This window comes from Balaenoptera ricei, chromosome 1 (assembly GCF_028023285.1).
Source record: "Balaenoptera ricei isolate mBalRic1 chromosome 1, mBalRic1.hap2, whole genome shotgun sequence".
In the NCBI taxonomy this organism is placed as follows: Eukaryota; Metazoa; Chordata; class Mammalia; order Artiodactyla; family Balaenopteridae; genus Balaenoptera; species Balaenoptera ricei.
This window is the reverse complement of record NC_082639.1, coordinates 113,570,147-113,584,168: the sequence shown is the minus strand read 5'-3', so window position 1 is coordinate 113,584,168 and position 14,022 is coordinate 113,570,147. Positions and strand designations below refer to the sequence as shown.

The 14,022-nt window shown below is 40.4% G+C and overlaps 1 protein-coding gene across 2 annotated transcripts; it reads left to right on the top strand.

Moving 5' to 3' along the window:
* Positions 1–743: 743 nt before the first annotated feature.
* Positions 744–9,011, top strand: RIT1 (Ras like without CAAX 1). 2 transcript variants are annotated; one of them, XM_059933555.1, is made up of 6 exons: positions 744–845; positions 1,359–1,503; positions 1,676–1,732; positions 4,749–4,822; positions 5,045–5,236; positions 6,307–9,011. In XM_059933555.1, the coding sequence occupies exons 2-6, from the start codon at positions 1,401–1,403 to the stop codon at positions 6,535–6,537; spliced, it is 657 nt and encodes a 218-aa protein (XP_059789538.1). In that variant the 5' UTR covers positions 744–845; positions 1,359–1,400; the 3' UTR covers positions 6,538–9,011. The 2 variants fall into 2 exon arrangements, with proteins under 2 accessions (XP_059789538.1, XP_059789548.1); XM_059933565.1 differs by having other exon boundaries at positions 746–886.
* The last annotated feature ends 5,011 nt before the right edge of the window (positions 9,012–14,022 follow it).

Sequence of the window (14,022 nt, the reverse complement as noted above, 5' to 3'; positions counted from 1 at the left end):
ATTTGTAAAGGAAATACAAATTATTCTTGGAGAAACATGCTTAAAAAGGAAGAAGGGTGAGCAGAAGTTGCAACAGAAAAATTTCCCTGTGTGAAGTTCCTTCTAGTATTTATGTGTGCTACCTAGAGGTGAATATAGTTGATAGTGCCTTCATTTATTGCTGTATTTAATTTAAGGACCCCTGAAAACTCTTGAATTATCATTTCCTGCCGGGGGATAGTATCAATACATTTGTTAAAACCAAAAAACCCTAATTTTTAAATATCTTTCGTTTACATTTGTTTAAAATATGTTCAGAAATCTGATTAGTCTAACTAGAACGTTCGTTATCTTTGAGACCTGATTCTGTTTTTAAGAGCCCAAGTCATTGTCCTTGTCCCTTTGGGGATATTTGCTTTTTCTGCTGTTAAGCCTTAAACTTGATCTGGGTCCTGTTTTTTGGGAGGATTTGGTGGGTTCCTGTTTCCTGTTTCCACATTCATTTGGTCAAATTTTTTTTTTTTACTCTTCAACAGTACTGGGTAAGTTGTTATTCTAGAGGCCCCTTGTGTGTCGCTTATCACATACTTATTTGACTTTTGTGTTAATAATTGTTTTAACGCCTTTATTTGTGGGCATGTCCTGAGTATGGTACTCTCCCAAGGCCCTTAGTGGTGAGTCGCGGAACAGGCTTTGAGGACCTGCAGGGGAGATGGCCCTCCCCGGGGGGGGCGGGGCCAGTTGCGGGCGTCACGGGGCAGCTCCGCCCCTCCCGCCGAGACGCGGGCGCTGGTGGCGCCATCTTTCCCGGCTACGGGAGGGGTCACAGGTCAGTGCCGATCTTCGCTGCGAGTGAGGAGGGCGAGGTGAGTGATCAAACCCGGCCGACGCCTTCAAGTCCCGACGGGTACGAGCAGCAGGAGTGGGTTAATTCGTGAAACGGAAGGGTGGGGGGCCTGATGGCGGCCGGAGATGCAGCTGGGGGAGGGGAGCTGTCGAGGGGAATGGGGAGGGGGCGGAACCTCCGGGTACCGCTGGTGTGAGAGGACCCCTGCGGCCTAAGGGGCGGTGTTCCTTTGGTCCCCAAACCTCATCTTTCTCACTGGGCTCCTTCATGCTGTGCCAGTGCCCCAGTTTGAAAAGAAATTCAAAATTTCTTTGTCTCTTTATTCTTTCTGGAAAGTAATAATTCGGAAAACCTGTGATGTTTCATAGGCGTGAGCTGTTCCGGAGGGAAGGTGAGGATGTAGGGTTTCTTAGGGCCGCCAGAAAGGGAGCAGGAGTAGTAGGTCAGAGTATGGGAAGGTAGGGCACTGGCTCTAGGACTGTCGTCACGGTGTCTTCATCCTGGTTGAAATGTTTTCTTCTTTTCTTGCCAGGTGCCTTTTCCTCGGGGCAGCCCAGGATTCTCCAAGAGGACAATGGATTCTGGAACTCGCCCAGTTGGTAGCTGTAGCAGCCCTGCAGGGCTGTCACGGGAATACAAACTAGTGATGCTGGGTGCTGGCGGTGTAGGGAAAAGCGGTAGGTGATGTTTTTCTTCCATTTTAAAAGAAGTTAGAATGAAAAATTCTTATAACAAATGCCCTCCACCCAAACCAACTGGGAGACTGGCTATTATGCAATATTGATACTTAACAGTTCTTTCTGTGGGTGACCTTTGCGTGGATTTTAACTTTCCTTTCTTGTTTTAAAGCCATGACCATGCAGTTCATCAGCCACCGGTTTCCAGAAGATCATGATCCCACCATTGGTAAGTCAGATTATCACTTCGGTTTTCCAAATAAACCTCATAAAAGTGTCTTGATGTCAATTTTTTCAAACAATTTTAAACCATTTATATTTTGAGCCTTTTTTGGTGTCTAATTCAGATTTATTTAATAAGAATATCATAGCAGTTGGTAAGCAAATGGATTTTTTTTTTCCTAGCTTAACTGTATATGTATATCAGCCATCTTAGTCTGTCTTTTATTGAGCATTAGTGGGACACTTTCTTTGTTATATTTTTATGGTTGGTATATTGCATTGCCAGGTTAAGGGAAAAATTTAAAGGCCACTTAACGAAGCCTTTTGCTATTATTTTTTCTAAGGGTCTGACTTGAGACTGACTCTGTAACTATGAGTCAGCTGGTTTGAACTTCCACAGAAGGAAGCAGAAAAACAAGTAGAGCCAGCCTGCTGAACTCTTAACAACCCAGACGTGCAGAGCCTGGACTTGTTCCACTAGAAGCCTTTCATTTACTTCCTTATACCTCAAGTTCATTACATAGCAAGGTCTTTCTTCATGTCTTTTCTAATCCTTAATGCTCTATTGTTAGTAAAACAGTGTTAGAGAGTAAAAAGTAATTTTGTTTTGCCTTTTTTTTTAAAACTGCTGTTCTATGTAAACACTAAGAATGTTATGATCATTCCTGAACCATAAGGAGGCAGGTTTGATTTTTAGGAGTTATATCCCAGGATAAAAGAAAAATGGTGATGGGGATAGAGGAGGGCACAGAATACCTGCCATATTACTTGTATTTTCAGGATGTGACACTTTGTCATGATCCTGGGTCTCTAGGAAGGATTTCCATTGGGTCAGTCCTCTGCTGCTCTTTTTTCCACAGAGCCAATGAGTGTTCTGTGCTAACCCATCTTTGGATGTGGTCATTTTATATAGTAGATGCTTCTGTGGCTTGGGGAAAATAGAAACAGTTCTTATTTTTTCATGTACTATATTAAGTTTAGAACATTGTTCAGGAATTCACACTATGGTGGGAATTCTAGGAAAAAAATTAATTTAGGGCCTAGGATAATTTACTTAGAACTACAGAAATATCTTTTCCTGGGACTTCTCTGGTGGTCCAGTGGTTAAGACGCTGTGCTTCCACTGCAGGGGGCACACGGGTTCAATCTCTGGTCAGGGAACTAAGATCCCACATGCCATGCAACGCGGCCAAAAAAAAAAAAGAAATATCTTTTCCTTTCTTCAAAGTAAAACCCGGGAATTCCCTGGTGATCCAGTGGTTAGGACTCAGTGCTCTCACTGCCAGGGGCCTGGGTTCAGTCCCTGGTCAGGGAACTAAGATCCCACAAGCCGCATGGCGTGGCCAAAATAAAAAAAATTTTTTTTAATAAAATTTAAAAAAATAATAAAGTAAAACCCATATCCTTGTCCCCTGAAAAGTTACTTTTATAATCAGTTGATTTTTTTTTCCCCCAGTCAGCTGCTCTTCTGACAATATTATCTGATTTCAACAACAAATACTTTCATCTCTTGAGTTCCTGTTATGTGCCAAGCACTGTGTTAGGCCCTGGGGGTACAGTAATGAGCAAAAAGATATGGGGTCTGCTGTCATTGAGTTTACAGTTTAGTGCAATTTTGTTTCAGACTTTGGCTGCTAACTTTAAGAAGAAAAACTTTATATTGTAACCAGTACACATATAAGTATATGTTTGCACATATGTATATGTAATTAAAATATCATGAAACTATATGTACCTCACTAAGTGTGGTGCACTCTTGTATTTCCTCTTTCATTTTAGATTTCTGCTTGTTTATTTTAATGCTGGTCCCAACCCATTAAATTCATCCACAATTCGCAAATACTAACGGATCATGCGTGACTTGTAGTTTGAGAATCATTGATTTAGTAGGCTCTTCATTTTTGAGGAAGAGTCAGAAGCAGAGGTTCAAGAAAAAATGTTTGAAGGCAATACATAAGGATGTAAGCAGCAATTGTTTGAATGATGGAAATACTGAGTGAGGTTTTTCTCTTCTTTTTTACTTTGCTGTATTTTCCAAGGTTACCATAAGAATACATAAAGAAATGTGCTCTCATAAAGGAGAAATTATGACAATATGGATTCTTTAGAAAATAGTAAACTCTGGTTTTTGCTTTCTCTATAATATTAAAAATGAGGAAAACTATAGCATATGGTTAAGTACATAAAGCTTTTGAGTCAAGCAGCCCTTGGATTCAATTCTGGCTATATCATTAATGAACTTTGTAACATGGGGAATACATTTAATTTTTTTTTTTTTTTTTTTTTAAAGAAATTCACGTTCTTTTATTTATTTATTTATGACTGTGTTGAGTCTTCGTTTCTGTGCGAGGGCTTTCTCTAGTTGCGGCAAGTGGGGACCACTCTTCATCGCGGTGCGCGGGCCTCTCACCATCGAGGCCTCTCTTGTTGCGGAGCACAGGCTCCAGATGCGCAGGCTCAGTAATTGTGGCTCACGGGCCCAGTTGCTCCGTGGCATGTGGGATCTTCCCAGACCAGGGCTCGAACCCGTGTCCCCTGCATTGGCAGGCAGATTCTCAACCACTGCGCCACCAGGGAAGCCCCATTTAATGTTTTAGAGTTTAATTTTCTTTACCTGTAAAATGGAGGTAATAATACCTACCTCACTGAATTATTGTCACTGTTGAATGAACTAACATATATAAATCACTTAGTATAATGCCTGGCGTCTAATAACTATTTAGTAAATGGTAAAGTTACTTTTCTGGCCTAACATTTTTCAAAAAGACAATCTCTCAACTCTTTTAGAATTGTAGGTGAAGTCTAATAAGCTTTAGCTATGAATAAACTTATGTCATGGTTTATGTGGGAAAAAAGAAATCAGTTGAAGACCCAATTTACATATCTCAATGGAATTAGGAGCTTCCTGAGAACATTTGGGCACTTAAATGTGTAATCTACTTCTCCATAAGATGAATTGCAAAATAAGGTTACATATTCCTGCATTTATGGGTTTATAGTACCACCTTTCTTCCCTTCTGTAGAAGATGCTTATAAAATCCGGATCCGTATTGATGATGAGCCTGCCAATCTGGACATTTTGGATACGGCTGGACAGGTATTAAATCCCAAAATGCAATGAGTAAAGGCCTTTTTGTGCTAGTAAAGGGGAGGGGAAGACTTATGCAGAGAAGATCATTAGTTCATCTCTTTTAATTTTTCATGCACTCTGACTCAGGATAGCAGGTAACCAACATCTCTCTTTAATCTGAAATAAATAGCTAAAGTGTATATAGTTCCAGGTTGCATCAATACACTAATAATCCTTGTTTCCCTCTAGGCAGAGTTTACAGCCATGCGGGATCAGTATATGAGGGCAGGAGAAGGGTTTATCATCTGTTATTCTATCACCGATCGTCGAAGTTTTCATGAAGTTCGGGAGTTTAAACAGCTTATTTATCGAGTTCGACGTACTGATGATACCCCTGTGGTTCTTGTGGGAAATAAGTCTGACCTAAAGCAGCTAAGACAGGTGAGGATAGACTAGAAAATGCTATGTGTAGTCTTGTGGGATTAGTCATTTGTGTTTCTCTGTTTATAAATTTCTTTGCCTTAAAAAGAAAATTTTAAATTAGCTTCTCCCTAGCCTAGAAAACTTCCCTATATCTACTAATGTGCTCCTATTTTGAGTAAAATCTGGATTTTAGGAATCAGTTTACAGGACAAAATCCACAGGATAATAATCAGATGACAAATAGAATACACATTAAGTGAAGGATCATGGGATTTTCATTTTCTAAAACCTCAGAAGTAAATCTCTTTATGTTGCAAAAAGAGAAACTTAGGCTTCAAGGTATACTTCCTGATGGTGAGGATTATGAGCCATGGAAAGGGAGAATAAGAGAAATTGTAGAGGATTTTAGAATAAATGATACCCTTCAAGTTAGCAACAATATTTAAAATTTTGCTGTTTGGTATAGAGTTGAAGGAGTGGTGAAAGGGGCACATTTATCACTACCAGTGAAAGCAACGAATGGTACAAACTTTTTAGAAGTAGTTTGACAGTAGGTAAATTCATAATGCTTCTCAGTTAATTCCTGTTTCGAATAATCTATTCAGGGATTTATATATGAAATGTTCATTGCCAGGCTATTTATGGTAGCAAAAAATGAGAATAAGTCTAAATGTCCAAAAGTAGGAGAAATTATGGAATATCCATAATTGGATATATTGATTTCAGGTTCCTTATGGTTTTCTGTATTGTAGTTTAAATATACCTCTCTTTGCCTTGTGATTTACATTCTTGAAGTGAAAAGTATGAAGAAAATTAAGATTGTATATTTGATATCTATAACTATTCCCTGTTCCAAAAGTTATCTTTAAAATAGACTAGAAATAGAATCACATAATTTGAAAGCAGAAGGAATTAGAAGTCATGTAATCCAGCCTCCCAACATTACAAATATCACTCTGCTCTGCTTGGACCTTTCCAGAGTTGAGGCGCTCTCTTCCTGTTAAGGTAACCCCTTCACTTTTTGGGGAAGTTGTGAATCTTTTCCGCTGTTAACCACTATAAATTTTCTCATGTTTACATTTTTAAAGGTCACCAAGGAAGAAGGATTGGCTTTGGCCCGAGAATTCAGCTGCCCCTTTTTTGAGACATCTGCTGCATACCGCTACTACATTGACGATGTATTCCATGCCCTTGTACGGGAGATACGTAGGAAAGAAAAGGAGGCAGTACTGGCCATGGAGAAAAAATCTAAACCCAAAAACAGTGTATGGAAGAGGCTAAAATCACCGTTCCGGAAGAAGAAAGATTCAGTAACTTGAAGGGAAGATGTGAAATGTTTATCTGTGAACTGCAGTGCTTAATCAGAGCAGTCCAGTAACCTGCATTAGTGAGCATGGTGCTTGTAATTTCTCCTGTTATGACCGTTATTTTAAAAATAACTGATGAAGGGAACATGCCCACTAGGAGTTTTCAATGACGTGGTATTTAAAATATTGTTTCTTAGCTAATTCTGGTTCTATTAACCCAGTGGAGCACTGTCTACTTTTAAATTGTCACATTAGAATTTGATTTACCAATGTTTTGGGTTCTGTTGCTGATATTAATTAATGTAAATTTTTTATACCCGGGGGAATACGCATACCATACGTGTTTGACTAAGCTCACAAAAGGAATTTTTTGCCATGCACTATTCTGCATTCTCTTTCAACTGCAATTTCCTGGGACTGTCCCAGGGAAGGACTTCAGTCTTTTCTCTTCATGCTGTGCTTCCTGGAGACAGAACAAAAATCATCGGGAAATCAGTTCTAAAGAGATCGGTGCTAAAGTTCAGCAAATAGCTGTGGAACTGACTCCTGTTGCAGATTATGGAGTGATGAGATTGGGGAAATCAGGCTGTATGTTTTTGCAGGAGCTTGGCTAGAAAAAGTTAGGATCAGAACAGTGCTCCTCAGAGGAGCCTGTCTTTCCTAAGAAGTACACATTTGACCCAAATGCACTGGGATGGATGAGAGCAAACAGAAACATATAAAATGTAATGAAGCTTTCTCCTACAGGGTTATTTTACTCTTCCTTTCAGGGTTTTGCCCTTTACCTTCAAAGGTAAACATTTTGGGAACCATTACTGGGTTACTAAACTGTTGTTTAATCTAAATCCTTGGTTGGGACAGCCATTGCCTTGTACAGGTTTATTTTTTCCCCAGAGATGCACACACCAATACATTTACATTAATTGCTTCCTAGTGCTTTCCCTTAGCTTCCCTGTGCTCTCTAGAAGAGCTAGGCCTGGCAGAATGTTTTTTAGGCCCTTCGTCAGACTGACTGCATTTTCTATACAGAAGAGACATCAGGAGTTAGTAAAATTGTATTTGTGCCTCCTTGACATAGACAATCACTAGACCCAGTGTTCTAAGAAAGCCTGTGGCATTTCTGTGTAATGAGCCAGTCTTGAAGCTTTAAAATTCCCATATGTTGAGTTTCTCTTTGAAGATTTCTTTACAAGGACCTTGCTAAGTTCACCTCAGGGTTTTGCCTGAGCCTTGACAAAGCTTAGCCTAAGACAGTACCTCTTTGATAACTGCATAGTTGAGAAACTATCCTATCTTCTTGGGAAGAATCAGCTTTAAATATTGGTGGTGAGTTCTTTCTTTTGGAATCAGGATTATTTTGATACCTGAACTTGTTATGTGTGGAGATTAAGCACAAAAGTGCTAAGAGTAATGTAGCATATGTTGAACAGTAAATGTCACTGAAGCAGTGTTTGTGACCACTTTAAACTCTAAGAACATGACTTTGTGTAGCATCTCTTAAAAAGTGCCCAGCTCAATTCACTGTTTTCCGTTTTTATTACAGTCAGGACAGGGTTGTTGTATTTTTCCTTCCAATCAATGGTATGTGTTCTAGGTTTAAAGGAAAGTGATGGTTGTAACTTTTTTAGCTGAGTAGTGATCCCTTTTGAAACTCCTGAAATGTTTTTGCTACCAAATAAATCATGGTTTATGGTACTCAAGCCATCCAAAACTGAAAGATGCAGAATTTGAATCTATGCAGGACAAAAGTCTTACAAGGAACCATAGCACTTTGGAGAAGTGTGAAGTTAGAAAAGAAGTACAGTGCAATTCTATTTTAACAGTATTTCACCACATTTAAACTAGCTTAGAGCCTGTTAGGTTTAATGCCTTAGCTTCTCATTACTAATAACCTAGGGAATTGTTATTAGCATCAAGCAAGAAGTTGACAGCTATGTAATTATATCTATAAGACAGGAGGGAGTTTGTACTGTATATAAGAAAAATAACAAGTGGGTGTTTTTAAGACTATCACTGTCATATATTTGATCATTGGATTACTTAGCCCATCAGTTAGTATTGAGAATTCTATTCATGGTGCTAAATAGTTTGAGGGGTATAATATGTGTAAGTCATAGCTCTATTCTTAGTGATTGTATAGTGTAAATAATTTATAAGCTCTAAATAGTCAGCTTTATCTAATTTGAGGGCATTAAAATCAATTACTGCCTGGAACTTTGAGGAGAGAAAAATTCAGGGACAAGTTGAAAAGCACTGGAACTGTTCATGTCCATACCAGATTGGTAAGTTACAAAATTTGGAAGCTGGTGTCTAGAATTAACTGTTTACAATTCCAAAAGAGATATATGTTTTAACTTTGTGATATATTAGCAAGAATTGGTCTACTGTAATGTTTGGGGAGGAGAGGGGAGAGAAAAGTTTTTCACTTATGCACTTGTATATGATGACAGTTTGTATGACACAATACAAAACTTTTAAGCAACTTATTGGGCCTTTCCTTTACTTACCTATGTATGGGTAGAAATGTCTGGAATCGTTACACAAGGGTCATTTTAAGAAAAAACTTAGTACCTTGAGATTTTATATTCTGGAAAATATTGATTCAAAAAAATTTGAGTGCCCACCATATATAGAACACCTGTGTCAAGTGCTCAGGAGCATGCCACAGAATGCCCCTTTGTCCAGAGATTACCTCAGTGCTTGCCTAGGTCAAGGGGTGGGTGGGAGGTGGAGGTGCTGCCGTCCAACTGTGGAAGAGTCTCCCCCATGTGACAGTGAGCTGGGGTCCTGGCAGTAGGCACCACCTGGCTCTGATTCCTGACCCTAAAGCACTGCCCACTGTCCTGGAGCCAGCAGATGGATGACACTTGGTATTTGGCCATGCCATTGGAGAACTTAGGTCGCAGAGTGAACTGCTGCTTCCAGGGCAGGTGCTGGAGAGACCCCACTGATAACCCAGCATCTCTGGGGAGAGGCGAAGGGACAAGGCAAAATTTTAAAAAAAGAGCCTACCTCTTTGGTGGGCAGATGGGAAAAACATGTTGAAAGTGGTAGTGCGTTTGCCCACCTGATCAAGGGTTAACTAAAGTTGTTTCAAGGATGTAAACTAAATGTGAGAGAATGAGGAATAATTTTTTATGTGAAGGTCGTTGCTTTTATCTCCACTACTCTAAATGGGCATCAGTGTTGGTAGAGAGGACTTAGTTTGGACATTAAGGGAATATATTTTTGTGTCCTCATGATTTAACATTTATTGAGTAGGTCAGTAACTGTCAGTGTGTCCACTATTAAAATGGCTAATGGAAGAGGAGCATTCCATGTTCTAATGTAACCTCTGTTAGGATAGACAGTGGAATTACAGTCAAAGTATTTATGGACACTTATGTGCACTAAGCACTGTTTGCTTTAAGAGCTGTGAGGGATTCAGAGGGCTGTAAAATATCCCTGCTCTGGATTAAATTTGCATATACAAAACAACTGGAGATCAATCTTAAAGTAACAGATTAGGTGCTTCAAAGTCAGAGTGTTACAAGGATTCAAAGAAGGAAGGAATTAACATAGCTCGGGCAGATCAGTGGAGCCGACTCTTTAAGAGTGAATGGGAGAGGAGGCAAAATTGAGGAGAGATTGAATTTGACCTGAATAGAATAATGAAGAGATACGATCAGAGATGTAATTTCTGAAATTCCTCATTCCCCGTATGTATTGCTTATTTTCTTTAAAAAAAAAAATTGCTTATACGAGTTTAGTACACCATTGACAAATAATTGGCAGTGTTGCACTTTTTCTAAAGTCAGTCTTGAGAGGGGTGAGACAAATTTGAAGTCTTATTTTTAAAAGTCCTTGTTAACTTTGACAAACACTTGGCTTTAAAAGATGGCTTAGGGACTTCCCTGGTGGCGCAGTGGTTAAGAATCCTCCTGCCAAAAAAAAAAAAAAAAGAATCCACCTGCCAGTGTAGGGGACACGGGTTCGAGCCCTGGTCCAGGAAGATCCCATATGCCGCAGAGCAACTAAGCCCGTGCGCCGCAACTACTGAGCCTGCGCTCTGGAGCCCGCCAGCCAGCGCCTAGAGCCCGTGCTCTGCAACAAGAGAAGCCACCACAATGAGAAGCCCGCGCATCACAACTAGAGAGCTGTTTTGTTTTTTCTCATTTTCTCACTTTAACCTCTGGAGATTTTGATTTCATAGATTTCTGATAGGACCCGGGAATCTATATTAAAACAAAAACCTCCCAGGATTCTGATTGTAGCCATGCAGCCATTCTTGGATTAGGAATCACTGAGCTTGATGATGTCAAAGTGTCTTGGTAGATCATTGGAGGACTGTTTAAAGCAGTGATGAGTTGTAGTTAACAGATGTGGAAAATTGTGGCTCTATGTAGAATGGTGTGGGGATGGGGAGCAACTGGAAGTAAGCAACAAGAAGTCTGCTCTAGTAGTTCATGAGTAAGGGAACAAGGGCTTTGGCTGTAGGGACAGGCAAGAAATATAAATTCATACCTTGTTATGAAGGAAGCCATTGGATAGCACAGAGTGCTGTTAGGTCTTAATGTTTGGGATATTTTGAAATTATATATATATATATATATATATATATATCAACTTTTTAAAAATTAATTATTTTTGGCTGCATTGGGTCTTCGTTGCAGCGAGCGGGGGCTACACTTCGTTGCAGTACGCGGGCTTTTCATTGCAGTGGCTTCTCTTGTTGCCGAGCACAGCCTCTAGGCGCGCGGGCTTCAGTAGTTGTGGCTCGCGGGCTCTAGAGCGCAGGCTCAGTAGTTGTGGCGCACGGGCTTAGTTGCTCCGCGGCATGTGGGATCGTCCCGGACCAGGGCTCGAACCCGCGTCCCCTGCATTGGCAGGTGGATTCTTAACCACTGCGCCACCAGGGAAGTCCCTCCAATCAACTTTTAAATATGAGTCGGCCTTGAGACAAAATTACTGAAATATTTTAGCTTTGTCTGATAGTCCTTGCTTTAAAAAAGAAGAAAAAAACATGATGAGCAGCTTTTGGTTCAGTGTGTACATTCCCCAGCACACATGATTATATCATGAAGTCACCCAGTTTTTTGAACAAAAGCTGCTGGGGTGGGGACATGTGTCATTTCCTGCCCTTCCCAGAGCTGGTTATTACTAGAGTTTATTACAGTTTGCTCTGAGCCAGGAGAAAATCTTTAGCTCCAGAAATATCCCCCACCAGATACTTTTCTTATTTTCCTTGCAGAGGAGTGTGTAGGTGAGAGAGTGGAGGCAGAGAAACTTATGGTTTATGTGAAGGTGAGTCTAACTATGTACTCAAATACGGTGCAATCGACATAAATCTCTGCTGGCCTGGAAGGCATGCATGCACATACAATTTAGTCAGAAATAACTTGCAAAGTCCCACCCAAAACACTGAGGCTATCCTTACTTTCATATCCTTAGACTCCTCAAGAGAGTATGTGGGTCTGGTTGCAGCTAATATACATTCACCGCCACCACCAAAAAAACAACTCTAGACCAAACTTCTTTTGAAACTCTGACTCAGAGTAAATAGGAAGAAGAGGCAAAGGCTTTTTCTGTTTGCTTTAGGTCTGCTTCCTAGACAGTATTTCGTTCACTGCCTGTCTGCCTTTATTTGACAAACCTTTACTGAGTGCCTGCTGAATGCCGAGGCTTCGTGTTGGGTGTTGGGAATTCAACAGTGAATGAAAACAAGCATACAGCTCTTGGAGTTTCAGTTCTGTTCTTTGGGTGCCTCTAATTCTAAAGTGCAAAATCTTCTGCGAGATTTGATCAAATCAGATGGTGGGAGAGTGAAAGGGGGTGGAGGACAAGCAGGAGTTTCAACTCCTTGGTAAACAATAATGTTTAAATGTTAATTTGGAAAAATGCCTGAGAAGAGGCTGATTTGGTGTGAGTGAATGTAAATCATGAAAATGTCCAGTTTCGTACAATAGCAGATGACCCTCTAAAACATTCTTGAGGACATTGGCATCAAGAGCATGAATACATTTAATTTGCATTAGTTCCCGTAGCCTCTGTTTGCATCTTTCTTTGAAGTCTCCACCAGTAGTTATGGTAGAAAAAAGAGGTTCTGGAGTCAGAGTGCACAGGGTGAATCTGAGCTGCATTGCTTGTAAGTGGTGGAACTTGGAACATGTTGTTTAAACTCCTTGGACTTTTTAAAAAAAAAATACATTTATTTATTTATTTATTTTTGGCCGCGTTGGGTCTTTGTTGCTACACGTGGGCTTTCTCTAGTTGTGGCAAGCAGGGGCTATTCTTCGTTGGCGGTGCGCAGGCTTCTCATTGCAGTGGCTTCTGTTGTTGCGGAGCACGGGCTCTAGGCACGTGGGCTTCAGTAGCTGTGGCACACGGTGCTCAGTAGTTGTGGCTCGCAGGCTCAGTAGTTGTGGTGCATGGGCTTAGTTGCTCCACGGCATGTGGGATCTTCCCGGACCAGGGCTCAAACCCGTGTCCCCCATGTTGGCAGGTGGATTCTTAACCACTGCACCACCAGTGAAGTCCCACTCCTTGGACTTCAGTTTTCTCATCTGTTAAATGGGCATAATAATAGCACATATCCAACAGGGTTGTTGGAAGGATTGAGTTTTAAATTTATAAAGTCCTTAAAATAGTGCCCAGCATTGATAAGCATTCAATCGTGTTAGCTATTTTTGCTATTACTATTAAAAAGAAAATGAGTCCCTCCTTACAGCTTGTCAGAGCTTTTCAATTAGATTGAGGTTTACCATGATGTTTGCGGTGAATTACCAGCTCCCCAGACTTGAACACGAGAGCAGCTAATGAATTCCCAGGCTCTTACCGATTTTTCTGTTAGCACATCTATTCCTGGGCCTGCTGAGCTTTAAGACCTCCTCTAGGAGTTTGTTCTTGAACGCCAAGCAGAGCTTTGAGCATTTATTAGAGGTGCTAAGAAGGTGTATTTGACCTAATATGCTTTTAGGCAATTGAGATACTCTCCAGCTTACAATCTTGTAAAAGTTATACTGAATGAGAATAAATTGTTCTCAGTTTTCTGAAAAATTATGCCCTATTGCTAAAACTTATGTTGTTCTTGAATTATTATTATTTTTAAAATTTTTTTTAAAAAATTTTGTTTATTATATTATTTTGTATTTTATTGATTTAATTTAAATTTATTTATTTATTTATTTAATTTATCTATTTTTGGCTGCGTTGGGTCTTCATTGCTGCACGAGGGCTTTCTCTAGTTGCAGCGAGCAGGGGCTACTCTTCGTTGCAGTGCGTGTGCTTCTCATTGCGGTGGCTTCTCTTGTTGCAGAGCAAGGGCTCTTGGTGCGTGGGCTTCGGTAGCTGTGGCACCCGGGCTTAGTTGCTCCTCGGCATGTGGGATCTTCCCGGACCAGGGCCCGAACCCATGTCCCCTGCATTGGCAGGCGGATTCTTAACCACTGTGCCACCAGGGAAGCCCTTGAATTATTTAAAGAAGACTTCAAGCACTAGGCTGTTTGTCTTTTCAAACCA